At 42.8% G+C, this 26,859-nt stretch overlaps 1 protein-coding gene across 1 annotated transcript in view; it reads right to left on the reverse strand.

Annotated features, from left to right (window-relative positions):
- Positions 1-26,859, reverse strand: part of MYO3B (myosin IIIB) — a 342,729-nt gene that overhangs the window by 265,929 nt on the left and 49,941 nt on the right. Inside the window, exon 7 of the mRNA XM_044304441.1 lies at positions 24,432-24,577. Within this exon, the coding sequence (XP_044160376.1) occupies positions 24,432-24,577 (146 nt within the window). The remainder of the gene's footprint in view (positions 1-24,431; positions 24,578-26,859) is intronic.

Consider the following 26,859-nt stretch of genomic DNA (forward strand, 5'->3'; position numbering starts at 1 on the left):
AAAGATACGGTACAAACATATACTGGCTGTGTGTCCCCAAGGTAGGTTTCTATAACGGGCTAAGCAGAAATCGGGCGGGAGGTGATTGAGGAAGTGACCATCTGCTACAGATCTTCTTCAAAGTCCCATAGCTGGGAGCTGAGGAGATCAGTTCTGTATTTTAACCAAGGTTGCCATAGCTGCAGAAACCTGTCTCTGCTATGGTACGTCCACCCTATCAATTCCTCCATCTGGCACATCTGATGGACCCTATCCCGCCACATCCCCAATGATGGTGGATCAGTTGATCTCCATTTTACTGGGATCAAAAGCTTTGCGGCCATGATCAGATGTGTGGCCAAGTTGTTTTTCCCCGGACGAAAGTCTAGGGTAGGCAACCAGAGTAAGATCAGCTGGGCTGAGAGTTTTAGTGTTGTCGTGCAGATTACATTAATGGCGGATTCAACACCTTCCCAGAAAGGCTTGATGGCCGGACAGGACCACCAGATGTGCGATAGAGAGCCAGTGCCGGCATTACACCTCCAGCAAAGATTTGTGGAAAGAATCCCGATTTTGAAAAGGTACTCGGGCGTTCTATACCACCTCAGCGCCGTCTTGACAGAATTCTCCTGAACTTTTATACATTTAGAGAAACCATGCGAAGCGTTTTGAATCCATCTAACATCAGCGTCGTCAAACTCAATTTGGAGTTCTTTACCCCATTCTGCTACCCACGGCGGCACATTAGAATCTCTTGCGTGTAGAATCTGTCTATAGATGAGAGTGGTACATTTATGGGGCAAACTAGGTAGTAATACATAATTCTCTAACCACGACGGGTCTGGGGTCGAGAAGAACCTAGAGGACAAAAACTGCCTACAAGTACTTTCAAAGTCCATTCTCCGGATGAAATCTGAACTAGGGGTCGGATCACCTGAGAGAACAGCGTAAAAGTCAGATGAGGTTTGAAGCTTCTTCAAGTCTCCTATTCTATGATGCGAAAGTGCTAGCCAAATATCTGAAGGAGAATTAATTTGCGGGAACAGGAGTGTGGGAATAACTGAAATAGGGGCAAGTGGAGATATCTGACCCTGAGTAGAGGCTAAAGCCACAGCCTTATGGCATACATGGAACATCCCTCTAGTTAGCTCACTCTCGACCTTAAGTCCCTCCCCTGCCCTCCTAGGCGTCCACAATTTGTGAAAAGCTTCTTTACCCAACAGTGCTAATTCTAGGTCAATATGCATACAGTTCGTCTCTCGCCTGGCCAATCTAAGCCATCTCTCTAAGCTGATAGCCTGTATATAGGTCGACAAATCAGGTAATGAGATACCCCCAGTTTTCCTTCTGCGGGAAAGAAGGCTAGTCTTCATTTTTGGACATGGTCAGATATCATAGTCAAGTGTCAGAAAAATGTCAGTATGTTACCTGAACCTGACACCTGTCTCTGACACCTGACTCTGACTTTGATATTTGACTCTGACATCTGAGTTTGACTTATTCTCTTCATAGGTCAGGGTTAAAGTGAGAATGAGTTGTAGATATACTGTGTAGTTGTATGCTACATCACACAACCAAAGAAAATCTATAGCTGGGCTTATGGCTCTGTGTCTGAAATGCTATAAGCTCACATATCACAGTATTATATGAGTGCATAGCTCAGTGGTTAGGTTGCTGCTTTGTAATCTGGAGTTATTGGGTTCAGGACCCAATAGAAACCTTAAAATGACAAGTTAATGTTTTTAAACATTAGATAAGAGACAAGTGATGTGTGACCCTGATGTCTGACTTTCTGACCAGTCAGAGTCACAATGACCTTTAGGTTCATTGTAATTTTGTTATGCTGAATCACATAGATTAGGAAAATCCTTCAGGTTGCTGTTAAAACCTACCTGGCAGCAACCTGAAGGATTTTCTTCATCTATGTGATTCAGCATAACAAAAGTACAATGAACCTAAAAGTCATTGCGACTCTGACGCAGTTTTTTCAAGACTGATAGGGGTTTTGAACCTAAGAACACTGCATGCGAGGCAACTGCCTATATCACTGAGCGATTGGTTTATACAGCAACCTGAAGGATTTTATTCATCTATGTCAGGCATGCTCAACATGATGGGAGTTGTAAAACTACAACTCCCATCATGCCCTGCTGTAGGCTGATAGCTGTAGGCTGTCTGGGAATGCTGGGAGTTGTAGTTTTGCAACAGCTGGAGGGCCACAGGTTGAGCATCCCTGATCTATGTGATCAAAAGTACAATGAACCTAAAGAACATTGTGACGCTGACTACTCAGGAAAGTCAGACATCAGGGTCACACATCACTTAAATTTGTCTCTTATCTAATGTTTAAAAACATTAACTTGTCGTTTTAAGGTTTCTATTGGGTCCTGAACCAAAAAACTCCAGATTACAAACCAGCAACCTAACCACTGAGCTATGCACTCATATAATACTGTGATATGTGAGCTTCTAGCATTTCAGACAGAGCCATAAGCTCAGCTATAGACTTTCTTTGGTTGTGTCATTTAGCATACAAATACGGTATAGATAAGGTATATCTATAACTCATTCTCACTTTGACCCTGACCTATGAAGAGCATAAGTCAAACTCAAATGTCAGAGTCAGGTGTCAGAGTCAGGTGTCAGAGTCAGGTGTCAGAGTCAGGTGTCAGAGTCAGGTGTCAGAGTCAAGTGTCAGGTGTCAAGTGTCAAAGTCGGGTGTCAGGGTCAGATATCACTGGAATTATTCTGATACTAGACTATGATATCTGACCATGTCTTAAAATGAACACTGTACCTGATGCCAACTCAGTGGTTGTCCTTCCTTGGGCCAATTTGGGTAGGTAAATAATCAACATATACTAGGAACATCCCCCAGACCTGCTATTTTGGAGACGCTCTTACCCAGTCATCTAGCCTTCACAATTTGGCCCTTGTCAAACATGCTAGGATCCTCACGCTTGCCCATTTTCCTGCTTCCACACATCAACTTTAAGAAACGACTGTTCACTTGCTTCCTAAATCCCATGCCTTGACAGATGCCATTGTAACAAGTTAGTGGTTTTCATATTATAGCAGTAACAATAATTGTTTTACTATCACCTCTGCCATCTGCGGAAGTCCTGTAAGGGGTTATCCCGTGATTAATGTAAGAAATAAAAATCAGACGTCATATAGTATATGTCAGTCTCTTTCTAACAAAGCTAGAACCAGCCCTGTACCTCCCATGGATCTGGAGCTCCCCCATTTATTGTTGCAATTGCTCTGCCAGATTTATTTCTGGCTGGCAGCTTATGGGCGTGTCCTTTCTCAGGTGGCATGTCCTTTCTGCTGCAGCTCTCTCCATATAACTGTCACAGCTTTTAACAGAAGATATGGCTGGGGACAGTTGGAGAATGGAACTCAGCACGTGCATCAACAGCAGCAAGGTCGACAGAGAGATGAGGAAAAGATTAAACAGCAGGTGGCGAAATACAGATACATTTTATTGAATAACTCAGCGGCTATACAACATTTTTAACTACATGCAGTTATAAAATTATTCAGACGCAGGTGCTGGTTTAAAAAATGTCGACAATTTTTCATAGGACGACCCCTTTAAGGAAAAAACTAAAAGGAAAAAAAATGTTTGCAGTGCACCTGTATTGATTGAAGTAATGCAGGCAGAAATGAAAACAGGTCCCCCGTAATGACACTCAATTTCCCCCTCCGCATACTAAGATGATGCAGATATTTCTGTAGTGTGAAGTGCGTCTTGTCAGAAATAGCACAGAAACATTCCCAGAGGGTCTGCTATAATAATTTCCACAAAATTATGAGCCTGGGGGTATGCAAAGATCTCACATCAACCACTCAGCTTCCAGCCGAGAAGGCAGAAATGAGAAAATGTTAAGATTACTGAAATGCACACTAGCGCTGCTTTATAGTCTAGGGGGTTAAAAGAAATGCTATCAAAATGGGGGGAATAAAGCCATTAGATGATATCAGACCTATATTTCATACAAACTGGTAGCCTGGGCTTTTGCCACATTGGCATCTCACGCTATTAATCGTCTTTTCAAAAATGTCACTGTGCCGTTAGCTGACAAGATGATATCTGAATGATATAATACTTTTCATTTGATGGTGTAGCAGGAAGAATTTATGAGGTCATTTCACTTTACAAATTCTGGTCGCTATCTAGATAGGACTGCCGATGAGCTACTTTGTTTTTATTTTTTTGGTTTATGTTTAATTTAATTTTTTATTTTAGAATTTATTTTATCTCTTTTTTTTTCAATATTTTATTGCTTTGGTTTTGATGTGCCGCTTACACACCACAATAAGAATTTTGTTAATTACTTTTTAAAGGGGTTTAAAGTATCAATTCCCACTCCACAACTTTGTTTAGCTACCTTTCCTTCATCATTTCGAACCTGCTCCCAGAGATCTTAAAATATATCCCGAGCAGATGACATGTTAACAGAATCATTTCATGGTTCAGGGTCCTCACCGGATGATTTATCTCTATCTTGAGGCGTCGAAGGCCGTTTTTCATGAGATGCATGTGCAGGATTTAATCATCTGTTTTGATGGAAATAGGTCCATTACCGAAAAATACAACATTAATATTCACCTTTTGATTTGTCAGATATCTCCTAATTATACATTTTAGCAAATGAATTAACCGCCATCACTCAGGAACAATGTACGCTGGAAGCCAACAATATGCCGTATGGCAATAAGCAAATTTATGCCTTGTGCGATTGTGTGATTTATAACTATACTCTGCAGCCTATAATAGTTAATCTTGTGAAACTATTTTCCCATAGAAAAGGATCAGTCGTCTGTAATACGTTCATTGTGTTTCAAATAAAACTTTGTTACGGTATGAATTGTTTTAGTCTTATTATCCGTACTCATTTTGCGACTTTTAATTAACAAGAGGAGTATAAAAAATGAAATGAAGAAAGAAACATAAAAAAGGCGGATAGAGAAAGATTTTACTGGCAAGGTTGTAGATTAATTTGGTTCACTATACAGTACCAAGCTAAACTAACTGCAAACAATATCAGGCTTAGAGATTTGCAAATAGATTCTATATGAATCAAATTTGTTATGAATTTCCCCAAAAGTTCAGTTTCTAGTGAATTCGAAGTTCTCGAGATTTGCCAAGTACGATTAGTTCAAAATGGAGTCTACCAGTTTATGTATCAAAATACAAGGAAGATGAGTAGATGAGGAGGACCACATGACCCCATCCCGGTGGGTTTGCCCATAATGCCTTGAAGTCAGGCTATAGCTGTTATGTTAGTCGATGTCATAGGCACTATATATCCAAACCAGGATCTGTGTCTCTTTTCTGGAGGTCTGGTAGATAATGGACAAACAACACAGAATACTGCTAGTTTAGTGTCAGAGAAATTCTTACACAGAGAGAAGAAGACAATAGCTAGTCAGGTTTATACTTATTTAAATTATTTTTCTGTGGGCAGCAAATACAGGTTTTCTTTTAGACATGCCCTAGCATGTCAAATTGTGTAACTTATTCAAGGCTGGTAGTGGCGGTCATTTTAGACTACTTACAGAACTTAAATCTAAACTACTCAGTTTATTACCAATGTGAATCAGCCCAATCTTCATCACATACTGTAATTCACCATCTGCCTGTTTATCACAATGTCTGCCATCATGTTCTATACTGTACTGCTAATGCTGCTACTATCCCTACACAGCCATACACCCCCTGCCTTGTCTATTCCATAACGTGCCACTACATAACGTGCCACTACAACACCAACACCAGACATCCCCTGCCTTGTCCATGATGTTTCATACTGTACTGCTGCTGCTACTAGTATCCCTACACAGCTACACACATCCTGCCTTGTCCATTATGTTCCATAACGTGCCACTACAAACCTAACACCACACATTCCCCTATCTTGTACATTATGTTCCACAATGTGGCTGTCACGATCAGTGTGTGTGTGGTAGGGGGGGGGGACTCCACACTGAACACAGGAGGGAAGAGGAACAGTAACCGGGCCTGGAAATTAGGGAAGAAACAGGTCACCCCCTAGACAACCCTAATCCGGGCCCTAACTATCTATCAATATGAATAGATCCTGAAGGTAGGAATATTCATATGCAGGATACCTAGTCTTTTATATCCTTATTAGGCCCTGGAAAAGGTTAGGACCAGAGACAACCCATTCCTCCCCAGATGGATGAATGGAAGTCTCTGTCTCAGGCCCAGATACAAACAACAGGGAATATAACAAACACAAACAAACACGACACTTAACTTCTGTAGAGACGGACGAGAAGGAACACCAGAGACAAACTCACACCAGCTCAGCCAAACCCAAATGAAGCTATCTACCGCATAGTCAGAAGGGTGGGGTCAGACTATAAAGGGTAGAAGTGATGACCACTGAGCAATAGCTGAGAAAAGGGAAGTGGTCATAAACCCTATCAACACTGGATCAAGATAAATCAAGAAGGCTGTTAGATTCCTCCAAGCTCAGCCAATCTACTTGATTTCCTGACATCAGTCACCTAAGGGACCGTGACAGTACCCCTTCTTTCTACGGATGACCTCCGAGCACCCAGGACCGACCTTATTAGGATGGGCTCTGTGAAAGGCCTTCACCAGACGATTTGCATTAACATCGGCCACTGGATCCCACATCCTCTCCTCTGGACGAGATACTGGAGGGATCTACGGAGAACCCGGGAGTCCACAATCCTGCTGATTTTAAATTTTAAATTACTGTCCACCATGACAGGAGCGGGAGGCAAGGAGGACGGCTCAACAGGTTCGACATATTTCTTCAACAACGACTTATGAAATACCTTATGAATTTTCAAAGCCTGAGGAAGTTCAAGATGGAAGGCTACAGGGTTAACAATGGCAGTGATCTTATATGGACCAATAAATCTTGGGCCCAACTTCCAAGAAGGTACCTTAAGCTTAATGTTTCTTGTGGAGAGCCACACAGAATCACCCACTCTCAGGTCCGGACCATTCATACATCTCCTGTCAGCCACACGATTATACCTGTTTTTCAGGTTATTTAGAATTTTCCTCCAAATCGAAGACAAAGAAGAGGAAAATCGTTCCTCCTCAGGAATACCGGAAGGTTGAGAACCAGAAAATGTGCCAAACTGCAGATGGAATCCATATGCCCCAAAAAACGGCGACTTATCAGTGGACTGTCTACAGTTATCAATGGCAAACTCAGCTAACGACAAGAATGAAGACCACTCCTCCTGGTTCTCCGAAAGAAAACATCTCAAGTAAATCTCCAGATTCTGATTGGTGCGCTCAGTCTGTCCGTTCGACTGAGGATGAAAAGCCGAAGAAAAGGACAATTGTACCCCCAGTCGAGTACAGAACGCTTTCCAGAATCTGGAAACAACCTGAGTCCCCCGATCAGACACTACATCAGAGGGAATGCCATGCAGTTTCACGATGTTATTGACAAACAGTCTGTATATAAGGCACTGGGCACACCTCAGGATAATGGGCCACTATATTTTATTTTATTAAGGGTATGGTACAATGTTAAAACAAACTTAAAATCACATTGTTTTAAGTTAAGTGATTTTATGTGATTTTAAGTTTGTTTTAACATTGTACCATACCCTAATAAAATAAAATATAGTGGCCCATTATCCTGAGGTGTGCCCAGTGCCTTATATACAGACTTTTTACCTATTAGAGTAGTGGGGTGATACTACTCAACTGTGGGCATCCCGATTTGGTGGTCCAGCAACCCTGTGCGTCTAACTACTCCTGTTTGAGTTATTGACAAACACCTGTGCAAGAGTCTAGGCATTAGGTAGAGCCGGCAATGCTATAAAATGCGCCATTTTGCTAAACTGATCAACTACCACCAGGATCAAGTTTTTTCCTGAAGAATTCGGTAAATCTGTGTTAAAATCCATGTAAAAAAATGCGTCCAAGGTCTGCACGAGCACAGGTACAACAGGCTGACACATAGTCCTCAACAGACTTATGCAGTAGATCTACTCCCAGGGTGTCCAGCCAAGACAGTACTGTGATGTTCCTCAAATACCTTATGGCGTAAGTCTGAAGGAACAAACAATTTCCCTGGAGGACAAGAGTCTGGTGCATCCTCTTGGGCCTCCAACACCTTATCCTCAAGATCAGGATATAGGGCAGATATGACTACCCCTTCTGAGAAAATAGGACTAGGATCTTTAGAATCACCGCCCCAGGAAAACTGCGCAACAAAGCATCCGCCTTGACATTCTTAACCCCAGGGAAGTAGGTGGCAATGAAGTTAAATCTGGTAAAAAAAAAAGGGACCATCTAGCCTGCCTTGGATTCAGTTGTTTAGCCGACCTAAGGTAAGCCAGATTTTTGTGATCAGTAATTACCGTAATAGGATGAATTGCTCCTTCCAACCAATGGCGCTGTTCTTCAAAAGCCAACTTAATGGCCAGCAATTCCCAATTACCCACGTCATAATTTATTTCAGCAGTCAAGAGTTTTTTAGAGAAAAAAAGCACATGGGCACTATTTACTAGGTGAAGGACCTTGCAACAAAACTGCTCCCACCCCTACCTCGGATGCGTCAACCTCTACAATGAATGGCTGAGACACGTACGGTTGCACCAGAATAGGGGCTGAAGCAAAATATTCCTTTACAAAATAAAAGGCTTGTAATGCCTCAGACCAAAGAGAGAAATCAACCCCCTTTCCTAGTCATGTCTGTTAAAGGTTTAACCACAATTGAATAGTTCAAGATGAATTTACAGAAGTAGTTGGTGAATCCCAAAAACCGCATAGGCGCTTTCAGATTTTCGGGTCGATCCCACTCCAACACCGCACGGACTTTCTCGGGATCCATACGAAAACCTGAGGGTGAAAGCAGGTAACCCCGGCATTGCACTTCCTGAACAGCAAAAACACATTTTTCCATCTTCTCATACAATTTATTTTCTCTTAGGATCTGTAACACCTGTCTCACATGATCCTGATGAGTCTCAATGTCTGGAGAATAAATTAGTATGTCATCCAGATATACAACAACAAATCTCCCCACCAGATGATGAAAGATGTCATTGATAAAGTGCTGAAAAACCTCTGGAGCATTGGTTAACAGAAAAAAGGCATGACCAGATTCTCCAAATGAACCTCAGGGGTATTAAAGGCTGTCTTCCATTCGTCCCCCTCTTTGATCCTTACCAAATTATATGCCCCCCTGAGATCTAATGTAGAGAACACCTTGGCACCGACAATCTGATTAAACAAATCCGGAATCAAAGGAAGGGGGTAAGGATCACGGACGGAAATACGGTTGAGCTCACGGAAGTCCAGACATGATCTAAGGTTACCATCTTTTTTTTTTTATACAAAGAACAACCCAGCAGCCACTGGGGATTTGGATGGTCTGATATGACCCTTCGCCAAGCTCTCGGTGATATACTCTTGCATAGCCTTTCTTTAGGACTCCGAAAGATTATACAACCGAGATTTGGGCAGTTTAGCTCCAGGAATAAGATTGACGGGACAATCATACTTCCTATGCGGGGGTAACTCCTGGTTACCACTCTCAGACAACACATCAGAAAATTTGGACATGAACAAGCGTACAGTTTTAGTGGTGACCACAGAGAAAGACGTATTAAGACAGTTGTCCATGCAAAAATCACTCCAATCTAGAATCTGTCTCGTTTGCCAGTCGCTGGTAGGGTTATGTTTGCTTAAGAGTGGTAAGCCTAAAACCATTGGAGCAGGCAGACCCTCCAACACATAACACGGGGTAAGAGGTGCAGAATCAATTGCAAAGACATAAATGCTTTTCTCTAGTGCACTATTAGTCAGCCCATGAATACAAACAAACTGTCCATCAATCCGGTTAACCCTAGCCCCACTGTCGATAAATACCTTGATTTCCACAGTTTTGGACTCTAGTGCCACCTCGGCAGACAGGATGAATCGGGTACTACCAGTAAATGACCAAAGTAAGTTTTCTTGCTCTCCATCCACACCACCAATAGTATGTATGGACAAATATTCACAAAATGTCCCTTCTTTCCACAACAAAAACAGACTCCCTTCATATGACCAGAGTTCTTACCAGCAGTCCCAGGAGTAGCTCCCCCCAACTGCATAGGCTCCTCACAAGGCGTAACCACAGGTGTCTCTTTACCATAAGTGCCAAAGGAAGCCGCCACCTTATTTGACAGTACGTCCTGAGGGTGAGGACCCTTAGATCTCCCCCTCAAGCGTCTATCCAGACATACTGTACAGCAAGGGACATGGCTGCTTCCAATGACTCAGGTTTTTCATTAAAGGCCAACACGTCCCGCAGCCCCCCAGATAGACCCTGACAGAACTGGCTACGGAGAGCAGGATCATTCCACTCCGTATCCATAGCCCATCTCCTAAATTCAGAGCAATAGATTTCTGCGGAGCGTTCCCCCTTCCGTAAACCACGTAACTTGGTCTCAGCCTGAGAGATCCGATCCGGGTCATCATAAATAAGACCCAAGGCTTTAAAACATTCATCTACCGACTGAAGGGACGGTGATCAGGTCGGCAGAGAAAAAGCCCAAGACTGTGCATCATCCTTAAGAAAAGAAATGATCATACCCACACGTTGACACTCATCCCCAGAAGAGTATGGATGCAGCTTAAAGTACAATTTACACGATTCCCTGAACCGAATGAAATTGTCACTACCCCCAGAAAATCTGTCCGGGAGGGCAACCTTAGGTTCAGGGCAGGCCTGGTACCCACCATCGGAACCAGCCACCTGTGTTCTCTGAATCAGTAAGACTGTCGCGCAGAGGTCAGCTACCTCCAAAGACAGTCCCTGCAGCTTTTCGACCAGTACAGACATAGGATCCATAGCTGCACTGACCTGAACAAAATGGCGGTTTATATGGCGGTAGATAATGTCATGATCAGTGTGGGGGGGAAACTCCACACTGAACACAAGAGGGAAGAGGAACAGTAACTAGGCCTGGAAACTAGGGAAGAAACAGGTCACCTCCTAGACAACCCTAATCCGGGCCCTAACTATCTATCAATATGAATAGACCCTGAAAGTAGGAATTTTCATATGCAGGATAGCTAGGCCTTTATATCCCTATTAGGCCCTGGAAAAGGTTAGGACCAGAGACAACACATTCCTCCCCAGATGGATGAATGGAAGTCTCTGTCTCAGGCCAAGATACAAAAAACAGGGACTATAGCAAACACAAACAAACGCGACACTTAACTTAAACTCACACCAGTCCAGCCAAACCCAAATGAAGCTATCTACCACATAGTCAGAAGGGTGGGGTCAGACTATAAAGGGTAGAAGTGATGACCACTGAGCAATAGCTGAGAAAAGGGCAGTGATCACTAACCCTATCAACACTGAATCAAGATAAATCAAGGAGGCTGTTAGATTCTTCCACGCTCAGCCAATCTCCTTGATTTCCTGACATCAGTCACCTGAGGGACCGTGACAGTGCCACTACAACACCAACACCAGACATCCCCTGCCTTGTCCATGATGTTTCAAACTGTACTGCTGTTGGTGCCGCTACTAGTATCCCTACACAGCCACACACATCCTGCCTTGTCTATTATCTTCCATAATGTGCCACTACAAACCTAACACCACACATTCCCCTGCCTTGTCCATTATGTTCCACAATGTTCCACTACAACACCGACACCAGATATCACCTGCCTTGTCCATGATGTTCCATACTGTACTGCTGCTGCTACTAGTAACCCTACACAGCCACACACACCCTGCCTTGTCCATTATGTTCCATATTATTACACTACGACTCCAATACCACACATCCCCTGCCTTGTCCATTATGTTCCACAATGTGCCACTACAACACCGACACCAGATATCACCTGCTTTGTCCATGACGTTCCAAATTGTACTGCTGCCGCTACTAGTATCCCTACACAGCTACACACACCCTGCCTTGTCCAATATGTTCCATAATGTGCCACTACAACACCAGACATCCCCTGCCTTGTCCATGATGTTCCATACTGTACTGCTGCTGTTACTAGTATCCCTACACAGCAGCCACACATCCCCTGCCTTGTCCATTATGTTCCATAATGTGCCACTACAACACCAACACCAGACATCCCCTGCCTTGTCCATGATGTTCCATACTGTACTGCTGCTGTTACTAGTATCCCTACACAGCAGCCACACACACCCTGCCTTGTCCATTATGTTCCATAATGTGCCACTACAACACCAACACCAGACATCCCCTGCCTTGTCCATGATGTTCCATACTGTACTGCTGCTGTTACTAGTATCCTTACACAGCAGCCACACATCCCCTGCCTTGTCCATTATGTTCCATAATGTACTGATGCAACTGGAAACCCCACTCTGTAAAGTATAACAAACCTGAAACAATTGCTCACAATTTTGGATCCCTTGTCAAAACAAGCCATTGCTTTCTCTATTACTACTGTGTATGTCTAAAAGCCAGCAGACAACTTCCCCCAAAGTGGTATTATTTTTGACTATTTTTCAAATTTAAAAAGCATAAATCTTACAGTGCAATGTGTTATTAAACAGGCTGTTTGTTACCACCGACTGCCTTCCATTTCCCCATAGTTATATATGTCACTTTGACATTATAATGCTATCTTGGTGTTAAAGAGCTTTATGGTCCTAGGAGACCTCAGTCATACACGACTGTTTAGGGCACCTTGATTTGGTTTAATTTTATTTTTATTTTTTTATTAATCAAATCAACATTTGACCCTTGAAAAACAATTAAAAATGAATTAATAAATTAAATTAAAAAATAAAAGCTAAAAATATGTATCACCTAAAAAAGGTGAAAAATCATTTACATAACTGAACAGAAAAAAAAAGTTATGGCTTTTAAACCTGAATGTACCAAAAAAAAAAAAAAAATGAAAATAAGCCGGGTCAGAAAGGGGGTAAATGGCCCGATCTTGAACTATGTTAACTTTGGTTATTGTTAATGTCATACCTTCCTACGGTATCCAGCAGGAAGTGCAATATCAATGTTCAGGTTTACCAAAATATGTTATATGTAATAAAATGACAAAACTTCTATGGCAGCTGATAACAACTGGTTGAGGGCAGTGGCCCCTTAAATCCATACAATTGAATTTCATAGTCAGATCCTTGCAGTGCCAAGTTGAGCTATTAAAATATTTTCCTCAGACCTCTCTGGCTCTTGTATTTCCTTCCAGATATTTGTGGATTTTAGACACATTTAGGGGCTGCTGGTTCTATTCATCTATCATCTGAAGGTTGGTAATAGAAGAATTTTATAATGTAAACTGGTCCTCTGAGGCAAATGGTCATTGAACAATCCATATTTCTCCCTTTACTCTGGAGCTGACACGCTGTTAACTCCACTTGTATGTATTGATGTCCTGAAAAAATGCAAAGGGAAAAATATTTTATTGGAAAACATTAAAAGCTTGTGCCTGAAGTGATGAGTACTGCCTTGACTTTTTCCATATCATGGATGCATATGTATTAGCAATTTCTTAATGTGTTTGTCCAAGGAAGGCAACACCAGGAGCAGTGTTCCACTAGTCGCTGCAGGTCCTGCTTCTGATCGGCTGATCACAAGGTGTAGGTGATAAATGTCAATAATTGCCCATCCAAGTAATGTATAGACACCTGAGGTCCGCCATAATGCGACTGTGTCATCACAAAATAAGCTATTATTTAAACTTTTAAAGGTTGTTATGTTAAACAATTTTTTCCGATTCCCAAAAAAGATGCGACACGGTCTAAAATGTAAATAAATGCAAATAAAAACAGAATGTAACAGTCTTCAAAATGTTATGTTGGGAACAGTTTTCTGAATTTGTTTCACAATTTGTACACGCAGTTTTTTGGAGATTTCGTGAACCTCTGTCCATTTTTGCTCCTAAGATGCTCTGCCTCTCTAACATGCTCTTTTTATACCTAGTCATGTGACTTAATAGCAAAATGCTCCTCCAGCAGTTGTTTTTTTTATCAGTACCATATACTCTTCCAGTCTTTTTTGAGATGTGTTGCTGCCATCAAGTTGAAAATGAGTTAATTTTTTTCATGAAAGGGTAAAATGTCTCACTTTCAGCATCTGCTACATGTTCTATGATCTATTGTGAATAAAATATGGGTGCATGAGGTTTGCAAATCATCGCATTATTTTATTTACATTTATTTAAATTTTACCCAGCATCCCAATTTATTAGGAATCGGGGTTATCGAATTTTTTATCGGGGTTTTGGTTAATTTTGTTTTATTTTATATCTACTGTATATCTATTTTTGCACTGGCCACTAGGCCTAATAATATGGTGACACTTCCATGCTGAGACACAAGTCCAGAACCCTGTATTAAAGGTTGACTACCAAGGGCCCACCAGGATAACGCGCTTAGGTCAAGCCCAAAGGCAAACCGATTGGTTGGCACACTGGTTCCACAACCATTGACTGTAACCACAGGTTGACCTCGGGGTAAGCTTTATGACCAATAATGTGATTACTGAATGAATGAAAAAATGAATGAATCATCACTTATTGACCATCATGTCTAATATGTCTAAAATTGAGTAGGAAACGCAATGCATTTCTAATCTGCAAAGCCCCTTAAAGAACCATATTTTCTGATTTAGCATAGATTGTTTTTTCATGTCATATGGCAAATGATATGCATTAAAAATGGAGATTAAAGGGGGTACTGTGTGAATCAGTCAACCATAGCCTGTAATTTTCTTGCTGCAATTCCATAACTGAAAGCTATAATGTGATATTAGCATAGTTTTTGTTAAAGCAATCAATTCTAATATGAAGTGTGTGTGTTACTATTGATTATATTAATGTGTTGCTCTTTTGAAGTCATTTAAAGAAAAGTACTCAAGTTCGGACAATTCTTTATGTTTAAAGCCGCATTCACATCACACCAAGCACTGACTAATGCATTATAGCAATATGCACCAAGTTATAATATGGGTCAAGTGCGTATCTGCTAGGGTAGCAGGTAGAGTAGCTGCAATGCAGGGGCTAAGGAGGACAAGTGTATCTCTTATAGGAGTGCTGGATGTGAGGGCCAGAGAACTCTTGATGGAAAATGGAAATGCTTTGAGAAAAGAGGACAAGAGTGAAACATTGGGAATGAAGAAGAATGAGTGATATAGGGGAAACGATATTTAGAATACTGAGGGACTTCGACGAATTAGAAAGATACAAGGAACAGATACAAACACTGCTCCATCAGACCAGTTGAGAAGTTTACTAGACCATTAAAATAAAGTCTGGAGAATGGGGAACGCCCAGGCTTCCCTATGGCCAAATAAATTAAATTACAAAACCATGTGGTCAAATGACCTTGGGTGCTAAGGTTGTTGGACTTCTTTTGGCTAATTACCAAGCTGTCCATACACATTAGATAAATAACAGTCAACCATCCTATTTGTATCACGCTCCTCCGATGGCAGATACTGGGGAAGACAAAGATCAGGCAGCTGGATTTCAACTGTCTAGGAGATAAGCCGCCACCAGAGGACTCTGACAGCAGATTTCTTTCTCTCCTCATTCACTACACATGCATGCTCGGCTGAACTGAGCAAGCATGTGTATGAAGTGGTTGGGAGAGATAGCGTTAGGCCAACAGCTATCTAATGTGCATGTCTCATGACAAGAAGATTCTAGAGATATTGAAATGTATTTTCGCAGTAAGTATTATATATATATATATATAAAAAAAATAATACTAAGTGAATATTCTGCTACACATGGACTGATTTTGGAAATTGAGGACCCCTGGCGATTAGGACGTGGCGGTAATGCTTGAACACATCTCCAGCCATAGCTGAATTTTTAGCATTAAGCTGGTTGTGGTCAAAGGCTGTGATCCAGGGTGTGTGGCAGAGGATCCCTGTCTCAGCGTCTTCTTCTGGTCACTCAAGTAGCCTGGCAGAGTAACTTCTTCTACACACTGATCCCTAATTGCAGAACACTAGGGGCTCTAACTGCTCTTCTTATATAGAGTTTCTAGCTGAACTAGAAGCTTCTAAAGGGAGGGGTGGAGTGGAGAAACAAAGGCCAAACTGATACAATGTTACAATTTTCATCTGTCATAGACTTGCATTACAACTTCAGTAATAGTCAATGGGAATGATGGAGCAGTTTTTCCACCACACAAAACAAGTCTTCAAACATAATAAGATAGCTAAACCAGATATCCAAAAGGTCAGTCTCTCTGGTTTTGGAAGTAAACAAGTCTGGATTTTTCCATCCAAAACATACTCTTCTTTAACCCTTATATTAACTGTGGAAAATTTTTAGCTGCTCATCATTAGCTAAAAATTCCTAGGGTCTCAGTATTTATTAAACCTTTCTGCTGTGCAAATACAGTACAAATGAACAGGATATATAACAAACATATAAAAAGCAGTAACACATTAAACAGTATGTCAGGGCAAGTTAACCCTTTAAAGTGCAATAAAGTAAGGAGCTGACGACTTAACACAGGGGGAATAGGGGCAAATGTCCAAAAACATCCAGACTTCAAAGTACTCCTTCTCCATGGCGCTACATATGTTCAGGGCCAGCCTTAGGTGTTCAGGCGCCCTGTGCGAGCTAATCTCGTGGCGCCCCCCCCCCTCCCCGGTTCACCTAAACATACACAAAGAGGAAAACAATCTTTGTAACAAACAGTTTTCTTTAATTACAGATAATTTAAGTGCAAGTGCAAACAAGTACAATCATACCCAGTGTCACCCATAGCCAGTCTCCTGCCCCCCTTAATAATACCCTGTCACCTTTGCCCAGTCCCCTGCCCCCCTTAATCATACCCAGTGTCACCCAGAGCCAGTCCCCTGCCCCCCTTAATCATACCCTGTCACCTTTACCCAGTCCCCTGCCCTTCTTAATCATACCCAATGTCACCCTTACCCAGTCCCCTGCCCCCCTTAAATTAAGGGTGACAGACACTGGGTATGATAAAGGGGCAGGGGACTGGCTTTAGTTGACACTGGGTATGATTAAGGGGGCAGGGGACTGGGTAAAGGTGACAGGGTATGATTAAGGGGGGCAGGGGACTGGCTATGGGTGACAATGGGTATGATTAAGGGGGGCAGGAGACTGGGTAAAGGTGACAGGGTATGATTAAGGGGGACAGGGGACTGGCTATGGGTGACACTGGGTATGATTAAGGGCCTTAATCATACCCAGTGTCACCCATAGCCAGTCCCCGGCCCCCCTTAATCATACCCTGTCACCTTTACACAGTCCCCTGCCCTTCTTAATCATACCCTGTCACCTTTACACAGTCCCCTGCCCTTCTTAATCATACCCAGTGTCACCCTTACCCAGTCCGCTGCCCCCCTTAATCATACCCAGTGACTGTCACGGTGTCACCCACCTTATCTAGTCCCCTGCCCCCTTAATCATACCCAGTGTCTGTCACCCTTATCCTTATCCAGTCCCCTGCCCCCAGGCCCCATTTAAAGAAAGATATTTGGTTAAAAAAAAGTACCGCACATACCTGTTACATCCAGTGACGTCTCCAGTGAAGTAGACTTTCCTCAGCATCTTCATTCGGAGATAGGACCGTCATGATAACTTCTTTCAGCCGCGTCTCGTCTCTGCAGAGTTTCACAGAAATTTATGGGGATTTCTCACTTTACTATCATCCTCAGATAACAGACCTCCCCCGTAGTGCCCATAACTATAATGCCCTCTGTATAATTATAATATATACTGGCCCCTCTATATTATTATTATTTCCTCATCTGTATTATTATTATTAATATTATAATGGCCCCCTCTGTAGTATTATAGTAATAATTTTGCCCCCACTTCAGCCCCTCCAGCATACAGTCCCATGTAAGATACAACCTTCCCCCTGCCTTCAGCCCCTCCAGCATACAGTCCCAAGTAAGACACATTACTTCCCTGCCATCAGCCCCTCAAGCATACAGTCCCATGTAAGGTAGATCACTCTCCTGCCTTCAGCCCCTCCAGCATACAGTCCCAAGTAAGGTACATCACTCTCCTGCCTTCAGCCCCTCCAGCATACAGTCTCATGTAAAATACATCATTCCCCGCCTTCAGCCCCTCCAACATACAGTCCTATGTAAATAATATCACACTCCCTCTCTTTGCCGTCTGCCTTCAGCCCCTCCAGCATACAGTTCCATGTAAGACACATCACTTCCCTGCCTTAGCCCCTCCAGCATACAGCCCTATGTAAAATAATATCACCCTCTTGCCTTCAGCCTCTTCAGCATACAGTCCCATGTAAATAATATCACCCCAACTACCCTCTCTTCAGACCCCTCTAACATACAGTCTCCAGTACAAAGATGATTCCTTCTCCCTTCAGCCCCTGCAAAAAGCCCCCCAAGTAAAAATAACAGTCACTATTCTCCTCCATACTTACCTTCACACTCTGCTCCTGCTCTGTAGAATCTCCCGCACATCGTTAGGCCACGCCCCCTGGGTGACGAGACTCCGCCCCTTCCCCTGACATCATACCTCCTAGGATCAACTACATTCTACACACTACGCTCGCTCTACTGCCTCATAGGCTTCAGGCCACTAGCCTGAAGCCTATGAGGAAGAACAGAGGGGACGGGAGCCATAGGCTCCCATGATCCTCATTTTAGTGTTTGCTGCCTGGCGCCCCCTGCAATTTTGCACCCAATCTCGGCTCAGGTCGGGCCAGCCGGCTGCTGTAGCCTGTAGAGACCGACTGCAAGCTGTGTCGGCCGCCGGGCGCCCCTGTTGCCATGGCGCCCTGTGCGGCCGCACAGCTCGCACACCCCAAAGGCCGGCCCTGCATATGTTGTCCCTGTTTGAGCGGGTTTCCTCCGGGTTCTCCGGTGTCCTCCCACACTCCAAAAGACATACTGATAGTGAACTTAGATTGTGAGCTGTACTAAGAACAGAAAGTGATTATAATGTCTATAAAGTGCTGCAGAATGCCAATGCTATGTATGGGTGATAAATACTTTTTATGGGATAACTACTTTATTGTGTCCCTTTTTGTTTGTAACTGGTAGTCTGAGCCTTTTGCTCCCCATTGTCACCTCACCAATGTCCTTAGGCACCAAAAGAGGCAATTTCCAATAAAGAACGTTACATATTTGACTGTATATTACATTTTATTGAGCCTTTAATCAAACACATGGACCACATCAAAGTCAGGAAAACAATGTCTATGTAAACTTCTGTTGCAAGAACTCTGCGATACCTATTAGAGCTTAGCTTAAATTTTTCAAACACAATTAATTATCTCATACAATTATATTTCACTTATGAGTAGAACATGATTACTGGATGTAACTGTTGTAACTGGTGCAATATTATATTTACTGCCGTGTTCAGTATCTGTACTATACATAGTAAAATTGATGATGATCCTGTTCTCCTGGGACAAGCAGATCCTGCTGATTATTGGCTGTTCTTGATTGTACTAATCACTGATAAAACACTTCAAACTGTACTGTTGTCTATGACAGAAGATTTACAATTCTGTGCCCTTTGCTGGTGCTTTTGGATCCGCGGCATGGACAAGGGTAGAGAGAAACCTATTTAAAATAGGCTATTTATGATGTACATTGTTAATTCTGAGGCTGAACTTATGGGCCCCAATGTAAAATGTATAACAACCACCTCTTAATAAATCTGGTGATTCTCAAACATAGCAAATCTACTTATATACAAATGGCAGTCTTGGTAAATCTGGATCTATATATGTGAACTGCCTGCAAAAGGGCACTCGTAGATCGCAGCCTCTCTGCATATGACTTGGGTGAAAGCGAGAGGTTTTGGAAAGCTCCAGTGGCAAAGAGAAATTTTATGTTTTTACACAATAAAGAGGAACAGAGCACAGTGTGCACATAATAAAGGACAAATTGTCCAGACAAATAAAATAAGAGAAAAAGAAAAATAACATAATGTCAGGGGTAGTAATCAAGCAGTGATGCATCGGTTGAACTTCTTCTCAGGTGGCGTACATTGGTGAGGAGGCCTACACACCTATCTTTCCCCTAGTTGCGTACAATACATACTGAGCCCTATCAAAGTTCTGGATAGAGAGAAAGGTTAACGGAATGGGGGGAGGACGACCAAGGCTCCCAGACCCTCTCAAATAGGGTAAACGTATCCGTACGGATAGCTGTCAGCCGTTCAAAATCTTGTTGATCCTGTCGAGTACCGCCTGGTAGTTCAGTGACAGGGAACGCCACTGGGAGGCAATATGGGTCAATTTAAATTTGGCGTTTGTCAACTTTGATGGCTTATCGCCTAAAAGAAAGACCCAGGGTGTAGGGGGGAGGGTGTGCCCCAACAGGGATGAAGGTAGATCGCTAATGCGACTTCACAACCTGGCGACTATGGGGCATGTCCACCAGGTATGTAACATCGTACCCTCCTCTCCACAACCCCGGAAACAAATAGAAGGGACCTCTGGGCAAAAGTGGTGTAATTTGGCCGGCACTAAATAAGTCCGGTGAAGGATCTTAATTGAGGTCTCTGCCAGGGTGGTTTGCCACGACCCCCTAGTGAGCGTCTGGGAGCGTTGGTGCCATCTAGAAACACTGGATTCCTCCAATAGATCAGCCTCCCATTCTAACATGTAACGTAATTTGGAGTCTTCTGGGGTCTCATTGAGGATAGTATAAATCCGGGACAGTAAACCCTGTTTATATAGAGAGAAAGAAATTAGCCTTTCAAAAGGAGTATAATCAATCTTATGAACCATTTTTTAAGGAGTGGAGAAATGAGAAAACTCTCCAGGCATTAAACTGTTCCCGGACCGGTGGGGCAGATTTCTCCATGAAGTCTGGCAGGGATAGCATTTTACCCCGTACTAGGAATGCCCGGAGAGAGCACAACTTTTTTTCAACCCACCACGAAAAGGCCCCATATTGAAGTCCAGGGGGAAAGCCAGATTACCTAGAAGGTATTTTAAGGGGGACGGCTTAGACTGGAGAGAGTGCTTGCACCTAATGGATCTCCATAGGAGTATGGAATAGTAGGAGAGCAGGGATTTGACGCGGAATGAAGAGGGTAACGAGGAGGTGGTCCAGATAAGGGCTCTCCAGGAGTACGGTGCTATCAATGATGGCTCAAGGGTAACCCATATAGGTTGTGCTTGCGCAGAAAGGTGTGTTAGAAATAGTTGGGCCAATCTGGCTGCTTTGTAGTATCGTGATAAGTCCGGCACTGAAAGGCCACCATGAGCCTTGTGGCGGCACATAACAAGCTTAGAAATGCGAGATCGTTTATGAGCCCAAATAAATTTAAGGATGTCTGCCTGGAGAGCCCTTAGGTCAGATGCTGGGACCGGGATCAGGAGAGTACGGAACAAGTATAGGAGCCGCGGAAGAACCACCATTCTCACAATGTGGATCCTATCCACCCAAGACACCGGGAGGGATTCCCAAGTCTGCAGGTCCTTCCGTATCTGAGTGAACATGGGGGGATAGTTAGTTTTGTAGAGGGAGACAAGTGACTTGGTTAACGATATCCCCAGGTATGGCAGGTAATGCGGGTGATGTTGAAATGGAAACCCGTCCCGAAGTCCCTCACGGACTCTCAACAAAAGCTCGGATTTGGACTGGTTAATTTGTAGGCCTGACGCAGCTGAGAAAGACTTAAGTAGGGACAAAAGGGACAAAGAAATTTTAAGCAAAGCTGGACTTTCATCATTTTTGTTGCCAACCCCACTCCCCACATACGACTGCAGACATTTATAGCAATATCAGCTGGAGATTCCATAAAAAAAGTGATTAGCGGTGGTGTGACTGCTGATACCATGCATTACACTAGGTAGTAGTCTTTTTAGCAGGTATAGTCCATAGAAGGAGGTGACTATCCTTGCACAGATCTATCTGGTGTAGAAAATAAAAAGCCATGGTTTCGAATACTGTTTTACGCATTTGACATTTTCCATGTGATAACCATTGCAGACCGCGCAACTGCATGGGGCCCCAAAAATCAGGGAGCCCCCTGCTGCTCCCTGGCAGCCAGGTTCCCCCATGCAGCAGCATCATTTTCAGACGCATCCCCGTTCTCAGGTGTGGTGCTGGCAGGAGCAATGAAGTGACATCATAGCGCCTCTTGCCCCTAGCCACCAAACAGATTGGAGCTGATCAGCAGTGAGAGATCTGCTCCATTTGTCATGAGAATGGGGCAAGGTGAGTATTTATTTTGGAGACACTAAAAGGGCTCCGTATTGTGGTGGGAGATACATAGAGGGCACCATATTGTGTCGGGGGCACATAAGGGGAACTCTATTGTGTTAGGGCACATAAGGGAGGATTATTCTGTTTTGGGGCACATAAGGGTGTATTATACTGTGTTAAGGACACATAAAAGGTCACCCTATTAGTGGTGTGATGGGGCAGAGCATAGCAGTGAGACAGGGGCCCCCCAGACATAACTTTGCTTAGGGCCCTAGACATGGATAATCTGACTCTGCTCCTTGCTCATGCAGCAGTCAGCTATGCTTTTAGTGTTTAACCAATCCATTGGTACCAAATACCTAAAGGGAGCAAACGAGGCTCATCTACTGTATCAGTACAAAACAGTATTAATGTAATTTTTTCCACATTTTCATTTTTTCAGATTATCAATCTTTTAAGAATTTCCAATACAATCTTTTAAGGATTTCCAATACAGGATATATCTAAACATTTTTTTAAAAAGGTATCTGCATGGCGTTATGTGCAACCACCATGTTATCCACTACTGGAGGCATGTAGCACCATGGTTAGGCCTCATGCCACGACCGTTCCGATTTTTGCGGTCCGCAAACTGCGGATCTGCAAAAAACAGAAGCTGCCCGTGTGCCTTCCGCAATTTGCGGAACGGAAGGCCCATTGTAGAAATGCCTATTCTTGTCCGCAAAACGGACAAAAATAGGACATGTTCTATTTTTGTTGAGGGGCCTCGGAACGGAGCAACGGATGCGGACAGCATCTTTTGCGGCCCCATTGAAGTGAATGGGTCCGCATCCGAGCCGCAAAAATGGCGGCTCGGATGCGGACCCAAACAACGGCCGTGTGCATGAGGCCTTAGCAGTGGTCCATAGCACATATCCTATGAATCATTTGCTATTATAAGGTTTCAACCATTTATACTGTATTTGTCAAGATGCAGACCTTCAGACCAGAAATTCACCCCCTACTAGGGAACAGTATGCACGCACCAAGTAAATGACTTGATTTTCTTACTAAGGTCGATTATCATTGTCAATGTTCGAAGGCTTTGTAGCCATCAATATGAAACCGTTTAAAAGAAATCCCAAAATTGTGCATTTATTCATATCTCTTATCCTTCTAATCATCTTCTTCATCTTTTTATTCCCTATTGCTGTGATCGCCGTCTCTGAACACCTTCATCCGTTCATCTGATAGAACATATGGGTTTTAGCTTTCATATTTGGAGCCTCCCCTTGCTACAGTAATTGCTGTGACCTGTTCTACGTTCATCCAAAGACAACAAGATATGCCGCCGCTCGTGTCTGATTCATTCTTTCACGCTGGTGAGTTATTGAAGCCTGGGCTGGGTAAAAGTAGATAACATTATGACGCACAAGCTCATCTGCATATAAATTGAGCTAATCAGAAATGCAAATTGCAATCACGGAAAGATGTGAAATAATTGTATGAATGTGACAGGAGCTTGGTTCAAATATTGTCATTGTTCATCTTTACGGCAACTAAAATTATTCGCATTAGTGACTCTGATAAGAAAAAAATAATACAGATTTTGAAGCTTAACGTAAACCTAATTCGAAATTGTGGTATTAGATTTTTTTTTATATTTTCTAGATCATTTATGATCATTGAAGGTCATTTTATATTTGAATATATTACCAATGTTCTTACTGGTTTAGACAATCCTTGTAAAGGTTGGGGGTCTCTAGAATAAAGCCCCATGGGGCGATCTCCTGTAATTGGTTGCTATTGCTGGAGGGAACTTTTGTGTAGAGGCCCATTTGCACCGCATGAGCTCCCACTGAAGTGCATTGATTTCGATGGACGGAGATGCTCCACCAAAACCAAGAGTTGCAATTTACGCAGCCATTGACTGTAACTAATTTGAAAGGGGGAGGGAGTCTCCGTTGCCTAAACGTGCCCCCAGAAGAGCATATAAAAAGTATGGTCTATAGCAGACGTGATTTAATGATTGACGAAAACCTGGCATACAGTGTATCCTTTTTCATTGTGAAATGTGCAAAGAACAAAAAGAGATATAATATGCTCTGTTGCTCCATGCCACTGTCAGGCATAGATAAACTGCAGCAGAGGCGTATGGGTAATGGCATACAAATACGCACAGCCAACATGTCAATTTATTACTCCCTATCAGTTTTTTTTTTTTTCAGCGCATAGTTAAATTTGTATTTTCTCTAAATGCTACTAAACATCTGGTGAATCAAGACCGCCATCTAGTGTCCTACCTCGGGATCTTGAAGAGCGCTTTCACTGGGTGCATAGAGGACAAAGGCGGATCTCCGTCTGCCAGCTCGATGGCTGTAATCCCAAGAGACCAAACATCACAGCGGACGTCATAGGAGTAATCATACTGCTGCTCACAAGCGATGACCTATTAAAAATAAATAAATCACAAGGCGGAGTTAATGTTAAGTCATATAAAATACGAAGAAATAACATTCCAGTTTGGTTTTTAAAAAAACAACAACACAATAATATATGGTAACCCCCACCTATTCGCTATTCCCACAATCATCACACCATGTTCTATAAATGCAGCAATGGTAGGTCAGCAATGAACAAAAATAAAACGGGAAAACCTCTGTTGAAAGTGTTTTTTTTTCACTACTCCCCCCAAAAAGAAGTAAATAAAATATCCTACATTGCTACGTTGATGCAATAATAGAAAAAAGGTATCAGTTCTGAAATGGCGACTTGGCGAGATGAAGAATCCCAAAATTTTGTGTGGTCCTAAAGAAGTTAGTTTTAAGGCTCCTACGTTACAGATATAAGTCATTAATCACATTAAAAAAAAAATTATATTATCCCAAAAGTAAAGTTTCTTCTAAGCATTTACTGATTGGAATATGAATTAATTTTACATAACTTTTCAATTTTCTTTGATTATTATTTTTCTGTTGTAAACCAGGGGCATAGTCATAAGGTCTGCAGAGGTACTGGTTCCTGGGAGAGTCCAAAGGCTATTCTGCTACATAAGGAAACACCAGTATTATAAATCACACATGATAGGTGGACGATAGGTGGGCATGGCTTCCCAGGATGTTATGTGGACCAGGGGCAGTAGACCAGGGGCAGTGGCAGACTGGAAACTTAAAGTGTCCCTGGAAAAAATACTAAAAGTGGCCCTGTTTTATAGTCGGGTCCAAATTGATGGAAGGCAGGGCCAGCAATTGTGTCACATTATACCACCAGAACAGAGCCAAATACCACAGTCCATCACAAAACATTGCCACCAGCAGCACAAAATAAATCCCCAAAAACTTCTACGGGCCTTCCCTGAGGAGGGTTCAGGCAGCCCCCTGGGCATCGGGCCACCAGTAAATTTCTCTGTAAGGTCTATGGCTAATTCAGCCCTGACCAGGGGTTGGACTTGAAAGGAGTCTGTCACATATTTCTACCATTAGTAACCATTGCCAATGCACTGTAGATTCCTCGAACATCATTCAAACAATACCTTTGTTACCTTGATTGCTGTTTCTCATGCCCAGAAAATGAACTTTGAACAATATGCAAATAAGGCACAAAGTGCCCAATATTTAGGAGAGCCCAATCCCGCCTCTTCAGTTGCCGCCAGTACCTCCTCTTTGCACTCACGACTCCGTTCCCTCAGTCTGTGATGTCACTATGGCTCTCCCCCTCCGACCATGACATCAGCTTCTCTCAGTACAGAAATCTCACACAAGCGCACACGGTAAATCTGTCTGCGACGTACATACAGTGGGCACTTTATGTACAGTCCATGCTTTTCCATTTCATTTTAATAAAGCTGATGTCATAGGCAGAAGGGAAGGGCCATACAGTCATCACCAGGGGCAGATTGGCCATAGACCTTACAGGGAAATTTCCCGGTTGGTCAATGTCCAGGGGGGCACAAACGCCCTCCTCTCTGCCACTGGCTGGGTACACAACAAGCTAGCAATGGTAATTAACTAAGTGAGAATCAGGTACTCATGTACCCGGCCAGCGACATGCCCTCCTAAATTCAACTATGTCCCACATCTCACCTCCTAAGCCCCCTGCTCCAGAGACAACTTGAAGAGGAGGAGAGAAAATGTCCTCTATTGATGGCCAACTTAGAGGGACAGTTTTAGGGCAATATATTGTGTGGCACTGTGGTATGGGGTATTTTGCGCTATGGTATTGCTGCCTCCCCCTACTTTTGTTGCCCCGGCTCCTGTAAATTTAGACCCTCCTACAATATGGGGCCACTTTTAGGTATTTTTTTTCCATGGCCACTTTAGGTTCCCAATCCGCCCCTGGACATCACAGACCAAAGGGATGGAGTTCTGAGTGTAAGGTGGAGATACAGACAGCACCGGAAGAGATGGGCTTGGGCTCTTTCAAATATTGATATGCCTCATTTGCATATAATTCTAAGCTCATTTTCTGGGGGTGAGATTCAGGGATTAAGATAATAAAGGTATGGTTTTAATGATGTTTGAGGGAGCTACAGTACATTGACATTGGCTACTGATGGTAGAAATAGTTGACAGACTCCCTTTAAAGTGCCTTGCTAATGTGGATGCAAATAATGGAAGGTCTTGACTTTTCAGAACTTGCTTCAACTTACTCCTCTCATAATAACAACCCAATTTTCATATGCCCTACCAAACCATATGGATATCATAGAAGAGGGTCCCCTCTATTAGTCAA

This window comes from Bufo gargarizans, chromosome 8, assembly GCF_014858855.1.
Source record: "Bufo gargarizans isolate SCDJY-AF-19 chromosome 8, ASM1485885v1, whole genome shotgun sequence".
NCBI lineage: Eukaryota > Metazoa > Chordata > Amphibia > Anura > Bufonidae > Bufo > Bufo gargarizans.